Source organism: Stegostoma tigrinum, chromosome 9 (genome assembly GCF_030684315.1).
Source record: "Stegostoma tigrinum isolate sSteTig4 chromosome 9, sSteTig4.hap1, whole genome shotgun sequence".
NCBI lineage: Eukaryota > Metazoa > Chordata > Chondrichthyes > Orectolobiformes > Stegostomatidae > Stegostoma > Stegostoma tigrinum.
This window is the reverse complement of record NC_081362.1, coordinates 38176854-38198047: the sequence shown is the minus strand read 5'-3', so window position 1 is coordinate 38198047 and position 21194 is coordinate 38176854. Positions and strand designations below refer to the sequence as shown.

Here is a 21194-nt window from a genome sequence, read left to right as displayed (position 1 = left end):
CTGCAACAACTCTCACCTCTGGTATACAGCTCAGGTTCCCACCCCCCTGCCATACTAGTTTAAACCCTCTCGAACTACTCGTGCAAACCTTCCACCCAGGACATTGGTCCCCTTCCAGTTCAGATGCAACCCGTCCTTCTTGTACAGGTCCCACCTTCCCCAGAAGGCATCCCAATTATCTACATATCTGAAGCCCTCCCTCCTACACCAGCTGCGCAGCCACTTGTTAAGTTGCATCCGCTCCCTGTTCCTCGCCTCGCTATCTCGTGGCACCGGTAGTAAACTAGAGAACACTACTCTGTTCGTCCTGCTCTGCAGCTTCCATCCTAACTCCCTGAAATCACTTTTTATATCCTCAGTCCTTTTTCTGGCTACATCATTAGTGCCAATATGTAACACGATTTCTGGCTGTTTGCCCTCCCCTTTTAGAACCTTATACACCCAATCGGAGACGTCCCGGACCCTGGCACCGGGGAGGCAACATACCTTCCGGGAATCCCGATCCTGACCACAAAATCTCCTGTCCATCCCCCTAACTATCGAGTCCCCTACCACGAGTACTTTTCTATTCTGTCCCCTTCCCTTCTTTGCCACAGTGTCAGGCTCAGTGCCAGAGAACTGACTACTATGGCTTTCCTCTGGTAGGCCATCTCTCTCCCCACCGCCCCCCCCCCCCAGCAGTATCCAAAACGGTATACTTATTGCTGAGGGGAATGCCCACAGGGCATCTCTGCACTGTCTGCCTGTCCACTTTCCTCCCCCTAACTGTAACCCATCTGTCCTCGTCCTGAGCCTTAGGAGTGACCAACTCCTGGTAACTCCTCTCAATTACCCCCCTCTGCCTCCTGAATGATCCGTAGTTCATCCAGCTCCAGCTCCAGTTCCCTAACACGGTTTTCAACGAGCTGGAGTTGGGTGCACTTCCCGCAGATGTAGCCAGCAGAGACGTGTGCCATGTCTCCCACCTGCCAGATTCTGCAGGAGGAGCAAGCAACTGCCCTAGCATCCATACCCCACTTATCTGAACACCCACTCAGTACTAAAGTAGAAAGCTTACTTCAAGTAATAATAACAAATTAATAACAAACTTATATTCAATAGAGAAACTTTAGAATGAACCTTACCTTATTAACTAGGCTAGAGGAGGAGGGCGGGTGGGAGACACTACAGTTGTAGAGTCTCGGGTTTAGCCGCCTTGCTGATATATATGGTCACTGCTTTCCTTCCCGGCTGCCCCTCTGGTCCTCGTCACTTCCTCCGCTCCTTCTGTGAAAGAGAAAAACACCGCTGCCCGCTACCGGTAAGTAATTTTAAAAAACTGCCTTACCTTAGCTGCAGTCTTCTGGGTTCGTCTTACCTCCGCTGCTAGTTTTCCAGCCAATGTTGAATATCATGCAGAGGTAATTAGACTGTCTCAGTGGAGGTAGTAAGTGCCTGACATTTGATGTTATTTGCTATTTATCAATCCAAGCAAGAATGTTGTCTTGGTCTTGCAAATTGCTAATGGGACTGAACACTAACCAATCATCAGCAGATTAAAATAAATGGATCAACATACACAATACTGCTTGTTGTGAATACATATTTCCGACTGGGCCAAGTTATGAAAAGTAACAGGAAATATGAGCAAAGTGTGGATCTAGAGGAACACAGCAGGCCAGGCAGCATCACAGGAGTAGGAAAGCCGCAACCCGAAACATCAGCTTTCCTGCTGCTGTGATGCTGCCTGGCCTGCTGTGTTCCTCCAGCTCCACACTGTGTTATCTCAGAATCCAGCATCAGCAGTTCTTACTATCTCAGAGAAAATATGAGTAGCAGCAAACTTACCATTTGAAAATCTACAGTAGAATTTTCCTATCTATAAGAACAGAGAACATATTTGAATGTCTGACTCCACTGGGGTCTGTGATGAGCATTCATCAAGCAGAGTACAAATTAACATACACCTCCCAAATTGACCCAGCTTAATTTCTTCTTGTGATAATGTTTTCAGTATTTTTTGTGCACAATACTGCACATAAAGAAATGCATTATTCTCAGCGACAGTATTTTTTTTTAATCTGCCAAGTCACTTCCTGTAAAGATTACATTAAGTTCAATAAATCACAAAAAAAAACATTTTACAAAGTGCAGCATAGGTGCAGGAGAATCCACTAAGCACTGATAGGGAAGTGGATGCTTGAGGACATGTCACTTCTTGTGCTACAAATTATCTTGCTTTACCATGGTCTTAATAGCCTTTTTAACTTCCTGATTTGTAACAGCCCATCGAAGATAACCACTCACATTGCCATTAGCCACATGGTACAATGCTCTATTCCCATAGCATTAGTAAAGAGAAGTGTTGTGGTGACTACTTCACGATGAAGTAACAGCTGTTGGAAATGCAAGCTGGGACTAAACCGTCCAGTGTTTGTGTATCGGAGTTTTTATGTATTTCTGCGAGGACCATGATGTGACTTTGCAGTACCACATTTGGACTACTATGTTAAAAAGTGTTCGATTTTCAGCATGAACTACAGTGGATCAAGCCTTGTAATTACATGTTTTAGTGAAAATATATAATGTCAGGCATGAAAAGCCTTCAGACTGAGGTAAGTGCTACATTTTATAACCAGTGATTTACTGCAAAGGTTAACTTTGTGAAATGTTCTGCTTCTAGATTACATTTATAGTCAAAGAGCCAATTTAATAGTTTGATTTGCTTTGTGCTTTTAGTCAGAAATGAAAAGGGTGAGTTCTCACTCAAGCTCAGAGAGGATATTATGTGCACTTGTTAGGGAGATCTAGGTAGTGCTGTCACTGCATGTTGTATTAAAGCTGTTAGTTAGGAACTCAGTCTGGTGAGGTTTCATGTGTGGAGTCACTCATTCCCTTCCATACAGAATCATAAGTATGATTCTCCAGTATATTTTTTCCAGCAGCACAAACAATGGTGGAAGGAATGGCATCAATACCTTCACCAATTTCCAGTAATGTTGGATATTATTTCATGACAGTTTTTTTAAAAAAAAAATTTCCAAAGTGCTACTGAAGCCAATTACATAAATAAGGATTAAAATGTGGCAATAAAGGTAAACTGAGCAAAACCAAAACACATGCAAAATCCAGTTATTATATGGCAGTTATACTGTATTCAGTTCCCTTTTAATTACGAGGAAGTGTTTTAGTTCCTTTTGAAGGCAAACATTTTCATTCCTAATTATGATAAATTGTTCGTAAAATATATACTCAAACACAAAGATATACGCTAATATATCTTCTCGTGCATGGTACTATAGTTGATTTCACTTCTGGTGCATGTGATAGGGTTATCACATGTTTAACTCATTTGTTCAGAAAAAGCGAATGCTCAAAATAGTCAACTACAAATAACAGATTATGAATTGTCATATCCAAGCCAAATGTAGATCTGAACACTTGTATGTTTTAGAGTCCAAGCCAATGCCTGGCCCATTTAAAAATATTGTACATCACTAACAAAATGTTAGAGCGTGCTAAAGTTAATTGTTTAAATTCTTGTTGCCTGTGTCTCATTCTGTCTTTGGTTCTCTCTCTGTCCAGTACGAGCCTATTACTTCAAAGAAAGTAACTGTAAATTTAATATTAGAGATAATGGGAACTGCAGATGCTGGAGATTCCAAGATAATAAAATGTGAGGCTGGATGAACACAGCAGGCCAAGCAGCATCTCAGGAGCACAAAAGCTGACGTTTCGGGCCTAGACCCTTCATCAGAGAGGGGGATGGGGGGAGGGAACTGGAATAAATAGGGAGAGAGGGGGAGGCGGACCGAAGATGGAGAGCAAAGAAGATAGGTGGAGAGGGTGTAGGTGGGGAGGTAGGGAGGGGATAGGTCAGTCCAGGGAAGACGGACAGGTCAAGGAGGTGGGATGAGGTTAGTAGGTAGCTGGGGGTGCGGCTGGGGGTGGGAGGAAGGGATGGGTGAGAGGAAGAACCGGTTAGGGAGGCAGAGACAGGTTGGACTGGTTTTGGGATGCAGTGGGTGGGGGGGAAGAGCTGGGCTGGTTGTGTGGTGCAGTGGGGGGAGGGGATGAACTGGGCTGGTTTAGGGATGCAGTGGGGGAAGGGGAGATTTTGAAACTGGTGAAGTCCACATTGATACCATATGGCTGCAGGGTTCCCAGGCGGAATATGAGTTGCTGTTCCTGCAACCTTCGGGTGGCATCATTGTGGCAGTGCAGGAGGCCCATGATGGACATGTCATCAAGAGAATGGGAGGGGGAGTGGAAATGGTTTGCGACTGGGAGGTGCAGTTGTTTGTTGCGAGCTGAGCGGAGGTGTTCTGCAAAGCGGTCCCCAAGCCTCCGCTTGGTTTCCCCAATGTAGAGAAAGCCGCACCGGGTACAGTGGATGCAGTATACCACATTGGCAGATGTGCAGGTGAACCTCTGCTTAATGTGGAATGTCATCTTGGGGCCTGGGATGGGGGTGAGGGAGGAGGTGTGGGGACAAGTGTAGCATTTCCTGCGGTTGCAGGGGAAGGTGCCGGGTGTGGTGGGGTTGGAGGGCAGTGTGGAGCGAACAAGGGAGTCACGGAGAGAGTGGTCTCTCCGGAAAGCAGACAGGGGTGGGGATGGAAAAATGTCTTGGGTGGTGGGGTCGGATTGTAAATGGCGGAAGTGTCGGAGGATAATGCGTTGTATCCGGAGGTTGGTAGGGTGGTGTGTGAGAACGAGGGGGATCCTCTTGGGGCGGTTGTGGCGGGGGCGGGGTGTGAGGGATGTGTCGCGGGAAATGCGGGAGACGCGGTCAAGGGCGTTCTCAATCACCGTGGGGGGGAAGTTGCGGTCCTTAAAGAACTTGGACATCTGGGATGTGCGGGAGTGGAATGTCTTATCGTGGGAGCAGATGCCGACACTCTCATCCGCCTAGCGGAACTCGTCCTCACACTCAACAACTTCTCTTTTGACTCCTCCCACTTCCTACAGACTAAGGGGGTGGCCATGGGCACCCGCATGGGCCCCAGCTATGCCTGCCTCTTTGTAGGTTACGTGGAACAGTCCATCTTCCGCACCTACACAGGCCCCAAACCCCACCTCTTCCTCCGGTACATTGATGACTGTATCGGCGCCGCCTCTTGCTCCCCAGAGGAGCTCGAACAGTTCATCCACTTCACCAACACCTTCCACCCCAACCTTCAGTTCACCTGGGCCATCTCCAGCACATCCCTCACTTTCCTGGACCTCTCAGACTCCATCTCAGGCAACCAGCTTGTAACTGATGTCCATTTCAAGCCCACCGACTCCCACAGCTACCTAGAATACACCTCCTCCCACCCACCCTCCTGCAAAAACTCCATCCCCTATTCCCAATTCCTCCGCCTCCGCCGCATCTGCTCCCACGATAAGACATTCCACTCCCGCACATCCCAGATGTCCAAGTTCTTTAAGGACCGCAACTTCCCCCCCACGGTGATTGAGAACGCCCTTGACCGCGTCTCCCGCATTTCCCGCGACACATCCCTCACACCCCGCCCCCGCCACAACCGCCCCAAGAGGATCCCCCTCGTTCTCACACACCACCCTACCAACCTCCGGATACAACGCATTATCCTCCGACACTTCCGCCATTTACAATCCGACCCCACCACCCAAGACATTTTTCCATCCCCACCCCTGTCTGCTTTCCGGAGAGACCACTCTCTCCGTGACTCCCTTGTTCGCTCCACACTGCCCTCCAACCCCACCACACCCGGCACCTTCCCCTGCAACCGCAGGAAATGCTACACTTGTCCCCACACCTCCTCCCTCACCCCCATCCCAGGCCCCAAGATGACATTCCACATTAAGCAGAGGTTCACCTGCACATCTGCCAATGTGGTATACTGCATCCACTGTACCCGGTGCGGCTTTCTCTACATTGGGGAAACCAAGCGGAGGCTTGGGGACCGCTTTGCAGAACACCTCCGCTCAGCTCGCAACAAACAACTGCACCTCCCAGTCGCAAACCATTTCCACTCCCCCTCCCATTCTCTTGATGACATGTCCATCATGGGCCTCCTGCACTGCCACAATGATGCCACCCGAAGGTTGCAGGAACAGCAACTCATATTCCGCCTGGGAACCCTGCAGCCATATGGTATCAATGTGGACTTCACCAGTTTCAAAATCTCCCCTTCCCCCACTGCATCCCTAAACCAGCCCAGTTCATCCCCTCCCCCCACTGCACCACACAACCAGCCCAGCTCTTCCCCCCCACCCACTGCATCCCAAAACCAGTCCAACCTGTCTCTGCCTCCCTAACCGGTTCTTCCTCTCACCCATCCCTTCCTCCCACCCCCAGCCGCACCCCCAGCTACCTACTAACCTCATCCCACCTCCTTGACCTGTCCGTCTTCCCTGGACTGACCTATCCCCTCCCTACCTCCCCACCTACACCCTCTCCACCTATCTTCTTTGCTCTCCATCTTCGGTCCGCCTCCCCCTCTCTCCCTATTTATTCCAGTTCCCTCCCCCCATCCCCCTCTCTGATGAAGGGTCTAGGCCCGAAACGTCAGCTTTTGTGCTCCTGAGATGCTGCTTGGCCTGCTGTGTTCATCCAGCCTCACATTTTATTATCTGTAAATTTAATATTGCCTGTTTAGTCTCAAGCTAGGTTAAAGATTGTTTTTTCTTTGAAATGTTGAAGTACAATGTTTTGATTTACAGATCATATTTTATTTCCAGTAATGTAATAGGCACAAAATGCACTAATTGAGCCAGAACAAAAATCAGAATCAAATGCTTTATAATTGATAGCCTACAACATTCACAGATTGTGTTTTGAGAGTTGTTTTTTTTACAGAAGGCCAGAACAACATACTAAAGAAAAATAAACACTTTTCCTTGTTTTGCTTCTGTATCAAATGACAAATTTAGATTTGCTGAATAAGCATTATGGTTATAGAAATGTAAGCACAGAATGAGCCCATTGTTAATTTCATGCCAGAGCTGTTCTACTTCACTGTTCCTGCTTCACAATTTATATGTTTCAAGATATTTAATTTCCACTTGCATTGAACTAAGTTATCTTCATTAACCATTTGCAATTATATTCTATTTTCTGATTATGCTTTGCATAAAAATTTTAAATTAATCCAGTTTTAAATTTCAAGCATTTTTCCCTTCAACAATTGTTATTTAAAAAAGTCACAACCAGAATTAATTTCTGCTCATGTACTTAGATGACAAATATCACCATTAAATAAGATAGTAGCTGATCATAACTGTATGGAACGTTCATGCCAATGTCTGGTTGAAACTGAAAGCAAGTAGCATTGTTCAGATTGTTTCACATCTGTATCAAAATCTGTTTCTGCAATGTGACGTCTGAGCACACTGGCGCATGGATATTAATGTGTTCCTTTTGGATCTCCTGATGTATTGCCCACAGTGAGCTACATAAGGTTAGTGGACAGAATGCGAAATGATACCAGTATTCTGTTAAAGTGAATTCATGTCCTTAATAAACACAGGCTGAAATAGTCATTCAAATTTAAACTCCATTTCAAAACATTACAATGCAAATATGCATGGGTGTTTAGGCCAAATTTTATTTGCAACAAGGCCCAGGATGAATCCTCAATTTCTCTATATACCTTACAATAAGACAGCAAAAAGATCCTTTTCTTAAACAACAGAAAAAAATGTAGAGGAGCTTACATGTATTCAAAGCAGTAAAAGTAATTACTGTGTCCAAAATATGTGGTAGAGCCAAATCAGGCCACTGCAGAACTGTATGCTGATTTCAATATTAGGAAAATTATTGGAATCAACATGAGACCAAAAACAGAAGCATACTTTTATTAAGTAGCTAACAAATGGTGACTAACTCAGGTTTTTTGAGGAACTAGTATCTTAGGGGAAATCATCAAATGTAGCGCTGATGTATGGTTAAGTAAAAGTTTCTAGCAATACCATTAAACTGTTGTCACCTTCTTTTGAATGATCCCCCAAATTGTTTCTTAGTAGTCTAGTAATTGTAATAATTATACCCCTCAGAGTTGTGGATCAACGTTTTTAGTGATACTTATTACGTAGGCACAAAATAGCTTTCTGGAATTCACACCTACATGTTTCTTCTGTACTGATTATGGTAAATGACAAGCATTAAATTTTGTTTATCTGCGAACTCAAACATTTGACATAATGAAACATTACAAGGAGCTCCACAGAAGTGTAATTAGACAGAAAATTGACGGAGTGAAACAAGGGGATAATAGGACAGAAGTCCAAATGCTTGGTCAAAGAGCTAGATTTTAAGTTATGTCTTAAAAAGAGGACAGACAAGTGGTGATTCCAAGAGATTCAGCATGGGAATTCCAGAGCTTGAGCCTAGATTGTTGAAGTCATAGCCAGTAGTGGTGCTTGGTGTACAGCTAATGGGAGATGTTGTAGGAATGAAGAGTTTGTTGGGGAAAAATATAAATTGGGAGAAGTTTAAATGCTAGGATGAGAATTTTATGGACTGAAGTTTAATGTATACCACCAAGTACTAAGTTGATTGATGAGTGGACTTCATAGAAGATAACGATAGCAAAGAAGAATGAGAAGAAGAAGAAAGGGTTTTTATTAATTTAGCATCCTTCATGATCTCAGCATGCTCCATAATGCTTAACAGTGAATGAAACACTTTTGAAGACTGGCAGTCAGCAGGTCCCACAATGAGGGATACCATCAATGACCAAGGGATCTGTCTGTCATGTTGTGCACTTCTCTGCTTATCTAAAGTAGTACCACAGGACTTTGTCATTTCAGCTGAATGGAAGTTAAAAATCTCATACGAAAAAGGTGACAACTCCAACAGTGCAGCCCTCCCCTGATCTAAAGTGTTAATCTGGATTATATTAAGTCTCTCGATAAGGGTTTGGACTTCCAACTCAGGCAGAAGTTGTTCATGTCATTTTGGATATTGGATCCATTAGCATGAGCGGCTTGAGTTTTGTTGGCAAGGATGAATCATTTTCTCCCTTGCAATCCAAATTTGGCTGCTATTCTCAGTGTTTGTATTGCTCTACTGTCAATCTGAGACTTTACTGCTATATCCTGCATCAAGTTCTTATTGGCTTTTGTCCTTGTGTTTGTGAAGCCACATTGAGTCCAATCCATTTTTCAAAGGGTGTAGCTCAGCTGTAAAATACATGATACAAATGAAACATTCTATTTTGCGGAAAGGAACAAAACTATTGTGTGATCTGACTCAGGAGGAGGAGCCCTCCCCCCCAACCCCCCCCCACCCCCCCCCCCCCACCCACACACACACACACACACACACACACACACACACACACACACACAAATATTCTTGTGTGTTACAGACTAAGAGGAAGATATGGCCACAGAAACAGATCTCTGATACACAAAATGGTTGAGAAACATCCAGTGTACTATGTACATCATCATGAAGCAATGAAACCAAACACATTATTCAACTTTCCTGTCGTATTGTGAGATGAACACTTCTCTCTTTCTCTTCCTAGGACTCTCAGCCATCCGAGCATATTGCTCAAGCATTAGCTGTAATTTAACAGCAGCTTTAACATGGTTTCATTGAGCAATCTTCTTTGTAATATGCAAGTTGTTCAATAAAGACTTGGAAAGAAAGCAAGAAGGTATAGTATCAGAGATAATGGGAACTGCAGATGCTGGAGAATTCCAAGATAATAAAATGTGAGGCTGGATGAACACAGCAGGCCAAGCAGCATCTCAGGTGCTCTCTGATGAAGGGTCTAGGCCCGAAACGTCAGCTTTTGTGCTCCTGAGATGCTGCTTGGCCTGCTGTGTTCATCCAGCCTCACATTTTATTATTAAGAAGGTATAGTGATAGCAAGGGGAAATTTTAGTTTTGAAGAGAGAACATCCTGCATTTGTCAAGGTCAATAGCTCTTTAATTGCATTTAGGAGACATTAGTAGTGCTATTTTCTTAAAGTATTCTATAAGTCACTAGCTGACAAGATATGGAAGACCAAACTTGAGTGGAACGTAGAAGGGTGAAGGAATTGTGGGGTAATAATATTATTAATAATAATGATGATGGACAGTGGCAGTATGAATGTGAAGCTTTTCCTTCTGCATTTAGAAAGAGGCTGTAATAAGTTCAGTAGCTGGGTGACCCTGGCAAAATGCAAGCAGAGTTCTGGAGCAGGTTGTGACTGAGCTTGATAGCATTGTCAACCACCCCTTGATCAGCACTTTGCTGATGATCACAAGTAGCCTGATAGGAAAGTAATTATCTGTTTGGATTTGTCCTGCTTTTTGTGTACAAGACTAATCTGGACAATTTTCCACATAGCTGAAGGACATTTCCAATGATATTCCCCAGCAATTGATACTAGAACCATAGTGTATTAATAATTTTGATTTGAACATCCACAGCATTATGTCAAAATACCAGATGACTCAAAGCTTGGATGTATTGTGAATAATGCACAGGACTGTGATAAAGTTCAAGAGGACATAGGTTGGTTAATGAGTGGTCAGAAAATTTAAATGCAAAAAGATTATAAAGTCATGCATTTTGGTAAGAAAAATGTACAGAGACAATTGAAACTAAACAGTCTGATTCTCAAAGAGTTTCCAGAATGGAATGGCACATCAGTGCAAATCACTGAAGATAATAGAGACAGTTGAGAAAGTGTTTAGAAGACGCATGGTTTTCTGAGCAACATAAATAGGGTAATAGAGGGCAGAAGCGAGAAAGTTAAGATGAAAATGATCAGAAAATAGTGTTGTCTCACAATGGAGTCTTGTGCCCATTTCTAGTCACTGCACTTCAGAGAAAGTGGGGAAAGCTTTAGAAAAGGTGCAGAAAATATTTACCAGAATGATTCAAGGGATGAGGGACTTCAGTTACAAGGATAACTTGAAGAGTATGGCATTGTTGTCTTAAAAGACATTGTTAGGAGGACATTTAATATAGGAGGTATTCAAAATCATGAGAAAATTGGAGAGAAACAAATTATTTCCTTTGACAGAAGGATCGAGAACACAGAGGATGCTGACTTAAAGCGATTAGCAAAAGTTTCACTCATGCCACTTATAGAAAATATTTTTAAGCAGAGGATAATTGGAAATTGGACTGCACTGCCTGGGGGGGGCGGTGGTTTGTGGCTCAGTTGTGGCTTTCAAAAGGGAATTGGAAAAGCAGCCGAAGATGAGAATTTGCAGAATTATAGTGAAAGTGGAGGACAGTGGAACTATTCTTGCAGAATTCTTTTCCTTACAGCAGCAAAGGTTGGAGGGATCCCTGACAGATATCCAGAATCTTAAATGAATTTGATAGTGTAAAATTGAGGTGGGAGAGTGCACTGTCACTCTGAAGCCCTAATAATATTTAGATCACAACAAATGTACATGTGTAAATTATCATCAGTTATACAATTTATCTAAATTAGGTTTAGATGTTTTTAAAAAATCAACCTGGTTTCTTTAATAATGAACAAAGTTATCGATTTATTGTGAAAACAGGACTTACTTGGCAGAGATGTAAAACTGATTAAAAGTTTGAAGTAGAGAAGTATGACCTTTTACTCTAAAACAAATTGAACACATAACAATTAAGACAATGAAGAACGCCCACTGCAGAGATTAATTTGAAGAAAAAACACTGGTCAATAATTGTAATTCTTGAAGGGAGAAAGGATAAACTTCAAAGTGTTCAAAGTGGCTTTCATTCTGCACTCTAGCACATGTAGACAGGCCACCCCAACTGAACTCCAACAATATCCAAAACAAAGCCATAAGCCCAAGCATGTGATTTCCAATTAATAAATCCAAACAGTTAGCTTAAGCCATGTGGCTCCGCATAACTGTCTTTAACTGAGTCTCAAAGTCCTTTGGTGATCCACTTTAAACAAACGGTTCATGCATCTCTTTAGTCTTTTTAAGTGAGCACTGCCCACAGTCCTTCAAACATGACTCCTCAAGATATATTTGAGGAAGTATCTTCCTAACAATAGATCATTGAGCCATCAGATGTGGTATTAAACAGAGGGGTAAGAATTAAAATCATTTCTAAAGCAAATTGGAAAAATATTCGAAGATAAAAGTAATTGTTGGTCTACAAGGCAAGAGCTCAATGGGACTAATTATACCACAGGCACAGAAATTTAACAGTGCTGTTACTTCAAAGAGTTTAACCTCTCATGCTCCCAAAACTCACCCAAATCTTTCTCCACATCAAGTTCACACGATCAAATGTCGAGTAATTGGATTGAGGTCAAAGGTCAGCAGTGAATTGAGGAGGGGTTGCACAGTCCCACCATCCTGAAAAACACTGGCTTTATAGACAAACGAAGGTGGCATGGAACTGTACACTGACGTCCTCATTCAGCATCCCTAATGCCACATGGTTAAATGTCATAAGATTAAAAGAGCAGTCCAATATCATATGATCAATAGTGATTTGATCAGCAGCCATGAGGACAACCATATATGAACACATTAAGCCAGAAATGACCATTTTTGCAGGGTAGAAAGCATCTTAGTTAAGCTTGATAGCACCTTTTCTTGCCAACTCAGCAACTTCCAGCAGAAGCCATTGCATAGTGACTAGAATCAGGAATCCAAGACATTTTCTTTTCTTCATAATCCTAAGGAAATTTAGCCAGTTGTGACAGTTCAACCATTTTATTAGCAGCATATGGTAAAAGGCCAACATTAAGATTCTCTTATCCGAATGGCTTATTCATTCACCTAGATAAGCTTCCTGAATTATAGTGCAGTCAGATAGCTATAATTGTATGCTACTCCAAATAGATCCATGCTGAGCAGTTGGCTGGTTATTTACGAGCTTGAACTGAAAGAATTGGATTGGAGTATATTGCTCCAGGGAAGTCAAAGGAATCATCTTGCCTCAAAACCTGTCAATAAGATACTTAGTTCCAATTCTTTTTACAGTCTCATTTCCTCCAACATATTCCTTTTGATTTTCCTACATTACAACACTGACTACACTTCAACAAAAAGTGGTTGAAAAAAATCTTCAGGATGTTCTAAGCTGGTGAAAAGCTACAACAGAAATATGCTTTTTGAATTGTTGATGTTTAATTTACTGCTGTAAAATAATATGAAGTTATTTAAAGTAGTGGACCATGCTTTTAAAGTTATTTAAAGCCAATTAGGCATTAATTTTGATGTCAGTGTTTTCTAATACTGTTTATTGACATTAGACCACAAGACCATAAGACATAGGAGTGGAAGTAAGGCCATTCGCCCCATCAAGTACACTCCGCCATTTAAATCATGGCTGATGGGCATTTCAACTCCACTTCCCTGCACTCTCCTAGTAGCCCTTGATTCCTTCTGAGATCAAGAATTTTTAGATCTCTGCCTTGAAGGCACCCAAAGTCCCAGCCTCCACTGCACTCCATGGCAATGAATTCCACAAGCCCACCACTCTCTGGCTGAAGAAATGTCGTCTCATTTCAGTTTAAAATTTACCCCCTCTAATTTTGAGGCTGTGCCCACGGGTCCTAGTCTCCCCACCTAATGGAAACAACTTCGTAGCATCCACCCCTTCTAAACCGTAGATTATCTTGTAAGTTTCTATTAGATCTCCCCTCAACCTTCTAAACCCTAATGAGTACAATCCCAGGATCCTTAGCCGTTCATCATATGTTAAACCTACAATTCCAGGGATCATCCATGTGAATCTCTGCTGGACGCGGTCCAGGGCTAGTATGTCCTTCCTGAGGTGTGGGGCCCAAAATTGGACACAGTATTCTAAATGGGGCCTAACTAGAGCTTTATAAAGTCTCAGAAGCACATCGCTGCTTTTATATTCCAACCCTCTTGAGATAAACGACAACATTACATTTGCTTTCTTAATCACGGACTCTACCTGCAAGTTAACCCTTAGAGAATCCTGGACCAACACTCCCAGATCCCTTTGTACTTCTGCTTTACGAATTTTCTCACCATTTAAAAAATAGTCCATGCCTGTATTCTTTTTTTCAAAGTGCAAAACCTCACATTTACTCATATTGAATTTCATCAGCCATTTCCTGGACCACTCTCCTAAACTGTCTAAATCTTTCTGCAGCTTCCCCACCTCCTCCGTACTACCTGCCTGTCCACCTATCTTTGTATCATCGGCAAACTTCGCCAGAATGCCCCCAGTCCCTTCATCCAGATCATTAATATATAAGGTGAACAGCTGCGGCCCCAACACTGAACCCTGCGGGACACCACTCGTCACCGGTTGCCATTCCAAAAAAGAGCCTTTTATCCCAACTCTCTGCCTTCTGTCAGACAGCCAATCCTCAATCCAAGCCAGTAGCTCACCTCGAACACCATCAGCCCTCACCTTGCTCAGCAGCCTCCCATGAGGCACCATATCAAAGGCCTTTTGGAAGTCTAGATAGATAACATCTACTGAGTTTCCCTGGTCTAACATACTTGTTACCTCTTCAAAGAATTCTAACAGGTTTGTCAGGCACAACCTCCCCTTACTAAATCCATGCTGACTTGTTCTAATCAGACCCTGCACTTCCAAGAATTTAGAAATTTCATCCTTGACAATGGATTCTAGAATTTTACCAACTACCGAGGTTAGGCTAATCGGCCTATAATTTTCCATCTTTTGCCTTGATTCTTTCTTAAACAAGGGGGTTACAACAGTGATTTTCCAATCATTTGGGACTTTCCATGACTCCAGTGACTTTTGAAAGATCACGACCAAAGCCTCTGCTATTTCCTCAGCCACCTCCCTCAGAACTCTAGGATGTAGCCCATCGGGGCCAGGAGATTTATCAATTTTTAGACCTTTTAGGTTTTCTAGCACTTTCTCTTTTGTAATGCCTACCATACTCAACTCTGCCCCCTGCTCTCCATAATTGTTGGCATACTACTCATGTCTTCCACTGTGAAGACTAACGCAAAGTAATTATTAAGTTCTTCAGCTATTTCCTTATCTCCCATCATTAGCCTTCCAGCATCAATTTGGAGCGGCCCAATATCTACTTTTGCTTTTCGTTTGTTTCTTATGTATTGAAAGAAGATTTTACTATCATTTCTAATATTACTAGCTAGCGTACCTTCATATTTGAACCTCTCCTTCCTTATTGCTCTCTTTGTTATCCTCTGTCTGTTTTTGTAGCCTTCCCGATCTTCTGATTTCCCAGTGCTCTTGGCCACTTTATAGGCTGTCTCTTTTTCTTTGATATATTTCCTGACTTCCTTTGTCAGCCATGGCTGTCTAATCCCACCCCGGATAATCTTTCTTTTCTTTGGGATGAACTTCTGTACTGTGTCCTCAATTACACCCAGAAATTCCTGCCATTGTTGGTCTACTGTCTTCCCCGCTAGGCTCTGCTTCCAGTCAATTTTCGTCAATTCCTCTCTCATGCCCCTGTAATTACCTTTATTTAACTGTAACACCATTACATCCAATTTTGCCTTGTTTCGTTGTTAGTGACAAAGAAATTTGAAAAATGTTTGATGTTTTAATAATTCTTGTGTGCCAAATTTCTCGTGGATGCATTACATCAACAATAAAAGGACATCATTCAAGTATGGCCCTTTTAGGGATTCGAAATATAAAGAAAAAATATGAACAACCAGCACTTAACTGAGAGAATTAGACCAAACCAAACTTGTACATTAAAAGTTTAAGCAAGGTAAGCATAATTAACTATGGTTCAAAGATTAGGCTATAAATTCTGTTCTATTTTCTAATTCCCTCTAATGGTTTCCTCATTTTACAAAATCTTTATGGTTCGTTCACTTCTAATCAGTTCAAAAGGTATTTTACTGCCTTCAGTAATTTCTTATTTCTCTTCATTGTTTCAACTCTAGATTCTTAAAAACAAAAACATTTCTAAAGCATGTAAATTATGAATCAAATATTCAACGTTGTGTTTTTGATATTCTGTTGCTGGTGATACTATGTTGCAACATTTTCTGCTCCAGCACCAACTGGAGAAATGGAAGAAGCAACAACAGTTGATAGGAGAGATCCCGAGGTTTGAAAGGATTACTTTCTTAATCATCAGTCAGTAATAACAGGCTGGGAATCAAATTTACTGTCAGTCTACATAAATAATGGCCCAAGCTTGGCACAAGACTTGATATAGCATCAGAAATGAAGAGGCAAGTCAAGCGGAACAGATTAATGTGTTCACCGTGTTTAACACGCTGTGAGGAGAATATAACAAAGACTATCCGTTGCATGATAGTACATACTCAAATTGACCATTATCACTGCTCCCAGTAGATAGTGCACTTTGAAATTTAGTAGCTTTTCTGTGTGGTGTATGTGCCGATTAAATGATGCATCCAGCAGTCCTCTGATGTGACATCAGATCTTGAACTGTAAACTAAAAGAAACTTTTTCTGTTGCTTTTCGATGGATTATAAACTGAAACTTTGTAACTCCTTCACAAAGGCAAAATACTGCTGATGCTGGAACTCTGAAATAAAAGTGGAAAATGCTGGAACTTCTCTGGTTTAGTAGTCTACATGGAAACAAAAACTCATTAGTTTAGGTTGGTGACCTTTCACCAGAATCCTTGTCACTCCTTGAGATGGTTTCTAAAGTACTGAAATATGGCAAGCATCTTCAATCATGCATTTTGAATATTTTATGTCATAACTGTGTCCAGAATTAGATCCCATTTGTGCATTCATAGTTCTTTATTCTATCTTGCAAAGATTTGCTGCATTAATCAAAACGTTGGAGGAAATGTTTCTATTCTGTATTTTAAAAAAAAGTTTTTTGAGGAAAGATCACAAGAGAGGTATGAAAAGAAGCATCCACAAGTTCTAGAAATCTTTTACAATCGGAATGAGGCTGGTTCAGGCAGTAGCTCAGGCAGGCAGAGGGAAGCTCAAGCCCTTGAAGGACAGGAGCACAGCAGCTGTCTTTCCAGAGTTGTGTGGGAAAGCTAAAGTTAAAGCTACCAGACACAAGAAATCCGCAGAAGAAAGGGACTATAGGCTCTCACACGAGATGTATGGAAGCAATGTTCCTATAAATCAACAAGAAAAAGCAAACACATTAAAGAAGCTTGTGTGTGCTAAGAATGATGCCAGTAGTAGTAGCTGGGGCTGTAGAAGTGGGAGTGAGGCTGGTGCTGAATCAGTCACATAACGTGAAACGTCCCTACATTAGAGCAGACATGCATGAAGACCTGGTTTATTACTAGCCTGTACAGAACAGGCACATGGGAACATTGAGTACCATACCCATAAGTGGAGAAGTCACTAAGCACTCGGTCTAGATTCAGAAAATGAAGAGCTGCCAAATTTTGATATGTCTATAACTAAAACATTCCTCTGGTCAAAGTAGAGACCACCAGCTAAGAGAGAAACCAATGAATGTTCAGTGACAAAACCACAAAACATCAAGAAAAGCAATTAATTGGTACATCCAGATTTGCTTTGAGGAGAGAGAGAGACCTGCTAAGAGATGACCATGTGGGGAGTGTGAGTTTTCTAACAAATCTGAGGACAAGTACATGTCACAAACACACCGCAAGTAAAATTCCATGGTCCTATCAGACAATAAAGCTGTTCTCTCCACTGGGAGAGATGACTAGTGGTTCAACTGCAGCATCACCACAACTCTCAAGGGGAAAGGTTGAGAAGGAGAGTTCTTCATAGTAACCTGAGCTGGAACAGGAATTGAACTCTCACTGCTGGCATCAGTCTGCATGACAAACAAGATAACAAGGTGTAGAGCTAGATGAACACAGCAGGCCAAGCAGCTTCAGAGGAACAGGAAAGCTGATGTTTCAGTTCTGGACCCTTTTTCTGAAGAAGGATCCAGACCTGAAACATCAATCTTCCTGCTTCCCTGATGCTGCTTGTCCTGCTGTGTTCATCCAGCTCTATGCCTTGTTATCTCAGATTCTCCAGCATCAGCAGTTCCTACTATCTCTGCACCACAAACAAGCTATCCAACTGACAAGCTAACTGAGCCCCCAGTTGAGGCTTTTCTTTTGTAATTCCTAACTTCTATTTCACAGTCTAGTCTACAATATTGTAAATATAGCAAACATAGCTTTATGTTTGATTGTATTGTCAGATGGACTCATTTTGTCCTCGTGACCACTGGTCATTTGTTTTAAGGGAGGCTTACAACTTCAAACCATAGTGTCAACATTATGATACCAAATAGATTGTGAAGCCTGTGCTACCTCAAAGCTTTTTTCCTGTTCAATTTTATTCAATAATTTTAAAATGCAAAAGTGTAAGTTTGTTAGCGTCTGCACAGCATCAACAGATCACATCAGACAGATCGTTATCAACAGAAGCGGGACAAGTGCTCGATGAGGCAGTGGGGGAACGTTTTAGTAATAGTGACCGCAATACAGTACAGCTCAAATTTTTTCTGGACTAGGAAAATGATGGCCTGTAAAAGATGACTTTGGACTCGGGGAAAGACAGATTTTATTAAAATAAAGCAGGATCTGGCCAAAGTAGACTGGGAACACCTTTTTGAAGGCAAGTCTACAGTGGAGCAACAGACGGTATTCAAAAAGGATTAGGGAGAGTTCAGGTCCAAGATTACTCCTACTCTTTAGAGGCAATAAGTTTAGGAGCAATAAGTTCAGAGAACATTGGAGGCCTAGGAAAATTCAGAATTGGATAAACAAGAGAAGTCCAGTGGGAACAATTTAGCTGTGGCCTGACAGAAAGTATCGGACAGAACTTTAAAAAGCTATTATTATAGCAAAAAGATGTCATGGAAAAGGACCTGCAAAACAGGATTAGGGGTAATCCCAAGATATATTATAAATGTGTTAAAAGGGAAGAAGTTAACCAGGGAAAGAGTAGGGCCCATGAGGAGCTATGGGGGAAATCTTTGTGTGAAACGGCAGGTTATTGGAAGGGTATTAAATGAATACCTCTCTTTGTTCTTCACGCTGGAAAAGGAGAACGTAGGTAAGGAATTCAGGAAAAGGGACCGAGGGACACGTACAATTTGACATAGGAAATGGGGAGGTATTGGAGGCCCATTTGGGCTTAAAAACAGACAAATTCCCTCGCCCAGTTAAATTACATCCCATGCTGCTGTTGGAGGTGAGGCAGAAATTGTAGGGGCTCTAACAAAGTTTTAATTCTTCTCTGGCCACAGGGAAATTGCCAAAGACCGGAGGAGAGCTAATGTAGTTCCACTTTTTAAAGAAGGGCGATAGAGATGAACCAGGAAATTGAACCAGTGAGTCTCACGTATGTGGTAGGAAAACTATTGAAGAAAATTCTAAACAAGCAAATTATACCCACTTGGAAAGACATGGGTTAATTAGGGGTAGTCTGCAGGGCTTTGTCAGAAGGAAGTCTTGCCTAACAAATTTGTTACAATTTTTTTGAAAATCTGATCAAGTGTGTGGTTGAGGGAAGTTCAGTTGACGTTGTTTATATAGATTTTAGCAAAGCTTTTGACAAGGTTCCAGATGGGAAATTGACTGAAAAGGTTACAGCACATGGAACTGAAGGAAACTTAGCAAGTTTCAGAAACTGGCTCAGCAGTGGGACACAAAGGGTAGCGGTAGAAGGCTGTTTGAGTGACTGGAGGCCAGTGTCCAGTGGTGTACCACAAGGATCAGTATTGGGATCCTTAATGTTTATTATATATATATATATATATATAGATGAGAATGTTGGGGGGAATGTTGTGCAAAATTTGCAGATGGCATGAAGATTGGCAGGGTGGTCAATAGCAAAGAAGATGGTTGTAAGTTAGAGGGCGATATAAATGAGTTGATCAGATGGGCAAATGCTATTTAACCCTGGTGCACTTTGGAAGAAACAAGATGAGGCAGTATTTAATGTATGGCAGGACACTTTATAGCTTAGAAGAACAAGGGAACTTATGGTAATTATTCACCAATCCCTGAAGTCAGCAGAACACATGAATAGGATAGTAAAGGCAACATATAGGAGACTTGCTTTCATCAATGGTGGCATGCGTACAAGAGTAAGGGGATAATGTTGAAGTTGAACAGAACATTTGTCAGGCAACAACTTGAGTACTGTGTGCAGTTTTGGTCACTTCACTAGAGGAAGGATGTGATAGGACTGGAGGGGGTACAGAGGAGGCTCGCCAAGATGTTGCCTGGGAAAGAGGAATTGATCTATAAAAGGAAAGACTAGATAAGCTTAGATTGTTTCTTTTAGAGCAGAGAAGACTGAGAGGAGTAGTGAGGAGACAACATGATTGAAGGGTGTGGACAGGGTATACAGGGAGCAGCTGTTATCCTTGGTTGAGGGGTCAATCATGAGTGGGCATTGTTTTAGCATAAGGCGCAGGAGATTAAGAAGAGATTTGGGGAAGGAAGAAACAATTTTTTCACTGAGCAAGCAGTGGGAATCTGGAATGCACTAACTGGAAAGGTAATGGAGGCTGGATAACTTACAACCCTTAAAAGATACTTGGATGAGTACTTCAAATATCATAACATTCAAAGATATAGGACAAATGCAGGAGATTGGAATTAGTGTACATTTAGTGGAGTTATGTCAGTGCAGAGTCAATGAGCCAAAGGTCTTTTCTGCCCTGTGTGAATCTATGAATCTACGAGACATAGTAAAAGAAACAAAAGAAAAGCTCATATGTCTTTTTCTTCAAATAAATTAACTTCTGAGATGAGGCAAATTAAGAGAAATTAGTTGCAATCTTTTGTTGAGAACACATTCCCATCAGACCCACATTTGTGGGTCAATAGACATTTGTGAATATATTTGGCCTGTATTGAACAACTTTAAAATGGTGAGAAATACCGTTTTGGATGTTTCAAAATGCCATACAGAAGGGCAACAACTGACACTATTGATAGACAGACGTGTCACACCATGATCAAAGCTGGGATCAATTTCTTCAGAGCTCGTTCGACTGAGCTGGAAATTCCATCTAAAGCTAATTTCAGATTGATCCTAGTAGTGGAAGGTTGTTTAACAGACAATGGAGCACTTTAGAAGAGGCTTACTAAAGACAATGCAAGCATGTTTGCAACAGCACTATTGCAGAATGTGAAAGTACATGTATTTTTGTCTTAACTGAAGGACATGCTAGTAAGAATTAGAAGGCATGCGTTTTTTGTTTAAAAAGGCAATTTGAAATAAGTTTTTTTAATAAAAAGTGCATTTTATAGGACACAAACAAGATAACCACAATGTTAGGTATTGTTGCCTCTATTTTCCTTCACAAGCAACAGACATTGGTTTGTGTTAAAATGTGGGTCTGATGGGA

General features: G+C 41.9%; 1 protein-coding gene across 1 annotated transcript in view; it reads left to right on the top strand.

Annotated features, from left to right (window-relative positions):
• The first annotated feature begins 2300 nt into the window (after nucleotides 1-2300).
• ipcef1 (interaction protein for cytohesin exchange factors 1) overlaps nucleotides 2301-21194 on the top strand; it is a 169033-nt gene continuing 150139 nt past the window's right edge. Inside the window, exon 1 of the mRNA XM_048535947.1 lies at nucleotides 2301-2594. Coding sequence (XP_048391904.1) covers nucleotides 2565-2594 — 30 coding nt within the window. The 5' untranslated portion in view covers nucleotides 2301-2564. The remainder of the gene's footprint in view (nucleotides 2595-21194) is intronic.